The following is a 3222-nucleotide window of genomic DNA, read 5'->3' as shown; positions in this document are numbered from 1 at the left end:
AGGAAAAGATTACAAATTTAGTCTTTCTCATTTGAACTTTTGATGTTTTACTAATGATAATATTAAAAAATATATATATAATTCAATTCATGTTTTTAAAATTTTGAAATTTTGGTTTAACACAAAATTAAAAGTAATAAAGGGATTGAATGAGACAACCTTTCAAAAGTCATAAACTAAATTCATAGTTTAATCAAAATAAAATAAGCTTTTTCTTTTTCTTTTTTTTTTTTAATATCTAAAATAAAGTAAAACTAAAAATTCATAAAGTAAAAAAAAGTAAATACCCCACAAATTCAAAGAGAAGTCTTGTTTACACACACACACATTGTAGTCAATTTCAATGTGAATGTGAATTTCATAAACATATTCTTGGTTTCTTTGCAATTAAGCCATCTTCTCCTTTCTCAATTACACGTTTTGAGCATCTGAAAACGCATAATCCTCGATCAACCGAAAAGGATCCGATTCTTCGTTTTGGATTACGCTTTTCTCTTCTCGAGTAGCTAATGCGAACATCTGACAGGTGGGTTTTTCTTAATTTTGTTACTTTGGTTGATTTTTACTTTTCTCTTTCTCGAATTTCTACTGCTTAATCCTTCTTTTTCTTTTTTATTTTGATTGAATGGCGACACAGAAATCAACACCGCAAACTGTTCCGCATATGGATAAAACAGGTCCGTCTACTCAATTCCATCACGCTTTCATTCTGGCTTAGACGACACAAACAACCCACTTCTTTGGATTGGAAATGGGAATAAGTTGGTTCTTCGATTTTTAATAAACCCCTTTTCTTTTAATTTTAATTTTGATTCGTCCCTCTTTGATTTTGGTGAAGAATTCTGTCGTGTTATTGATTTTATCTGCCAATTACTCACTTCACAGATCGTGAAATCATGAACTCATTTTCCCCACTTCCTCAGTTCTTCAGATAGATAGAGAGAAAGAGAGAGCGTGTTGATTGGTTTTCTTGAATGGGTTTCTTACCATCTCTCTCCAAACAGAGGGGTTTTATCATTTTCTTGAATCTCTCGTTTCTCTTAGTGGGTTCCGCTTTTTTGGTGAATCGGTTTCACTCCACAGAATCCCATTTCCATGTTCTTAACAAAAGCTCGAGAAGTATCCATGGCAACCCTCAGGAAGATTGCAAGAGTTTTATTGCTTTAACCGAGTCTGAAGCTAAGTGCTCTGTTCTTAAATCCAACAACCCCTGTCACACCCAAGGATATATAGATTATCTTTACATTTTCTATTGTGAGTATGGAAGTTTTAGCATCCTGGGCTACACTCTGTTGTTTCTGTGGCTTCTTGTGTTGTTCTATCTTTTAGGTAACACTGCTTCTGAATACTTTTGCTCTTCCCTCGAGAGTTTGTCAAAATTGTTGAATCTTTCCCCAACAATTGCCGGTGTTACTCTGCTTTCTCTTGGCAATGGGGCACCTGATGTTTTTGCTAGCCTTGTTGCTTTCATGGGGGATGGAACTAGTGATATTGGCTTGAATACTGTTCTCGGCGGAGCCTCGTTTGTTACCTGCGTCGTTGTTGGAATCATAAGTATTTTGCTGCGTCGGCGACGGATGAAGGTGAATAGGTCTGGCTTCATTAGAGATGTTTTGTTCTTTCTCTTGGTTCTTTTGTCTGTTTTCTTGATATTGCTTCATGGTCATATCAGTCTGTGGGGCTCCATTGCTTTTTCTTCCATGTATATTGTTTATGTTTTGGTTGTTTATGTCTCCCATGCCCAATGGTTGAATTTTAGAAGTGACATCTGCGAACCCCTTTTGAAAGAGCCATCAAAGGATGAGTTTGAGGGTCGAAATGAACCGCAGGACAACAGTGACGATGATGACGATGTTAGAATCGATGTATATGATATCTGTTTTTGTCCAAGATTATCACCTTCTTGTCTTTTTTTCCTTCGCATTCTTGAGATTCCTCTTTACTTGCCTAGAAGATTGACAATTCCAGCCATTGCTGAAGAAAACTGGTCTAGAGTATATGCAGTTGCTTCAGTGATATTGGCCCCAGTTCTCTTATCTCTTCTATGGGCATTTCACCACCAGGGCGAGCCATCTCAATCTAACCTGATCATCTGTGTTGTCGCTTTGCTGCTCGGAATTAGTTTTGGGATTGTTGCATTTGTGACAACCGAGAATTCAAGCCCACCAAAGAAGTGCCTCTTCCCTTGGCTTGCAGCTGGCTTCACCATGAGTTTAACATGGAGTTACATTGTAGCTCAAGAACTGATAGGCCTATTAGTTTCACTTAGCTACATAATGGGCATAAGCCCTTCAATTCTAGGACTTACCTTCCTGGCTTGGGGAAACTCTCTAGGGGATTTGGTTGCAAACGTGACCATGGCCTTGAACGGCGGTCAGCGAGGTGCCCAAATTGCCATCTCCGGCTGCTACGCTGGCCCCATCTTCAACACTCTGTTTGGCCTTGGGATGTCGCTTGTCGGCGCTTCATGGAAGAAGTATCCTGAGCCAATCGCCATCCCACCAGACCCTTATGTCATGGAGACATTGGGGCTGTTGGTAGGAGGGTTGCTTTGGGCAGTTGTGGCTTTGCCAAGGAGAGAGATGAGGCTTGATGCTGTGTTGGGAGGAGGCCTTCTTGCTATCTATTTAACATCTTTGCTCTTAAGGCTTTTGCAAGCTTTTGGTTCTTCCCATTAGAACCATTTGACACTCACTCTTACTACCAACCTACCATCAACATTGTGAAAGAAAAAAAAAAAAAGAGAGAGAGAGAGAAAAACAGCAATGTAATTGTGTTTTTCTAACGTTGATGATGCAATTAGTTAGTTTCATGTAAATTAATTCTAGGTTTTTCTGTAAGGTCTGATGTTGTGTATCAAAAACCAAATCGACGTCGGCCAAGTTTATGGAAGCTCAAGAGATATTAATAACATATCATGAATTTAATACAAATTTGTTGTTCCGATCCTAGTGTCTTTACAATTTGATGTTGATCAGAAGTTTAAAAGTTGGATGTAGGAAGATTGACTGTATAAAGGACTTTGTTATTTCTTACTTTTGCAAAAAAGGGCCTTCCGTAGTTGTTTGTAGAATTTTAATTGATGTAGTTTCTTAATCTAAGAAATTTAATTTGAGTGCCGACCAAAGTGTCTGATGATAAAGAAATGTTGGGTAGCCGACATATCATCTTAAGACAAGTCAAGTTGAAACTGTCTGTTTTGGACTCGGCTTCTAGAAATTC

General features: G+C 38.1%; 1 protein-coding gene across 1 annotated transcript; it reads left to right on the top strand.

Annotated features, from left to right (window-relative positions):
- Positions 1-307: 307 nt before the first annotated feature.
- LOC103486922 (cation/calcium exchanger 2) lies at positions 308-2933 on the top strand. Its single transcript, XM_008445079.3, has 2 exons — positions 308-526; positions 638-2933. The coding sequence occupies exon 2, from the start codon at positions 975-977 to the stop codon at positions 2676-2678; it is 1704 nt and encodes a 567-aa protein (XP_008443301.2). The 5' UTR covers positions 308-526; positions 638-974; the 3' UTR covers positions 2679-2933.
- The last annotated feature ends 289 nt before the right edge of the window (positions 2934-3222 follow it).

This window comes from Cucumis melo, chromosome 4 (genome assembly GCF_025177605.1).
Source record: "Cucumis melo cultivar AY chromosome 4, USDA_Cmelo_AY_1.0, whole genome shotgun sequence".
Lineage (NCBI taxonomy): Eukaryota > Viridiplantae > Streptophyta > Magnoliopsida > Cucurbitales > Cucurbitaceae > Cucumis > Cucumis melo.
Note: the sequence above shows the minus strand (reverse complement) of the source record. Positions and strands in the feature narration are given on the sequence as shown.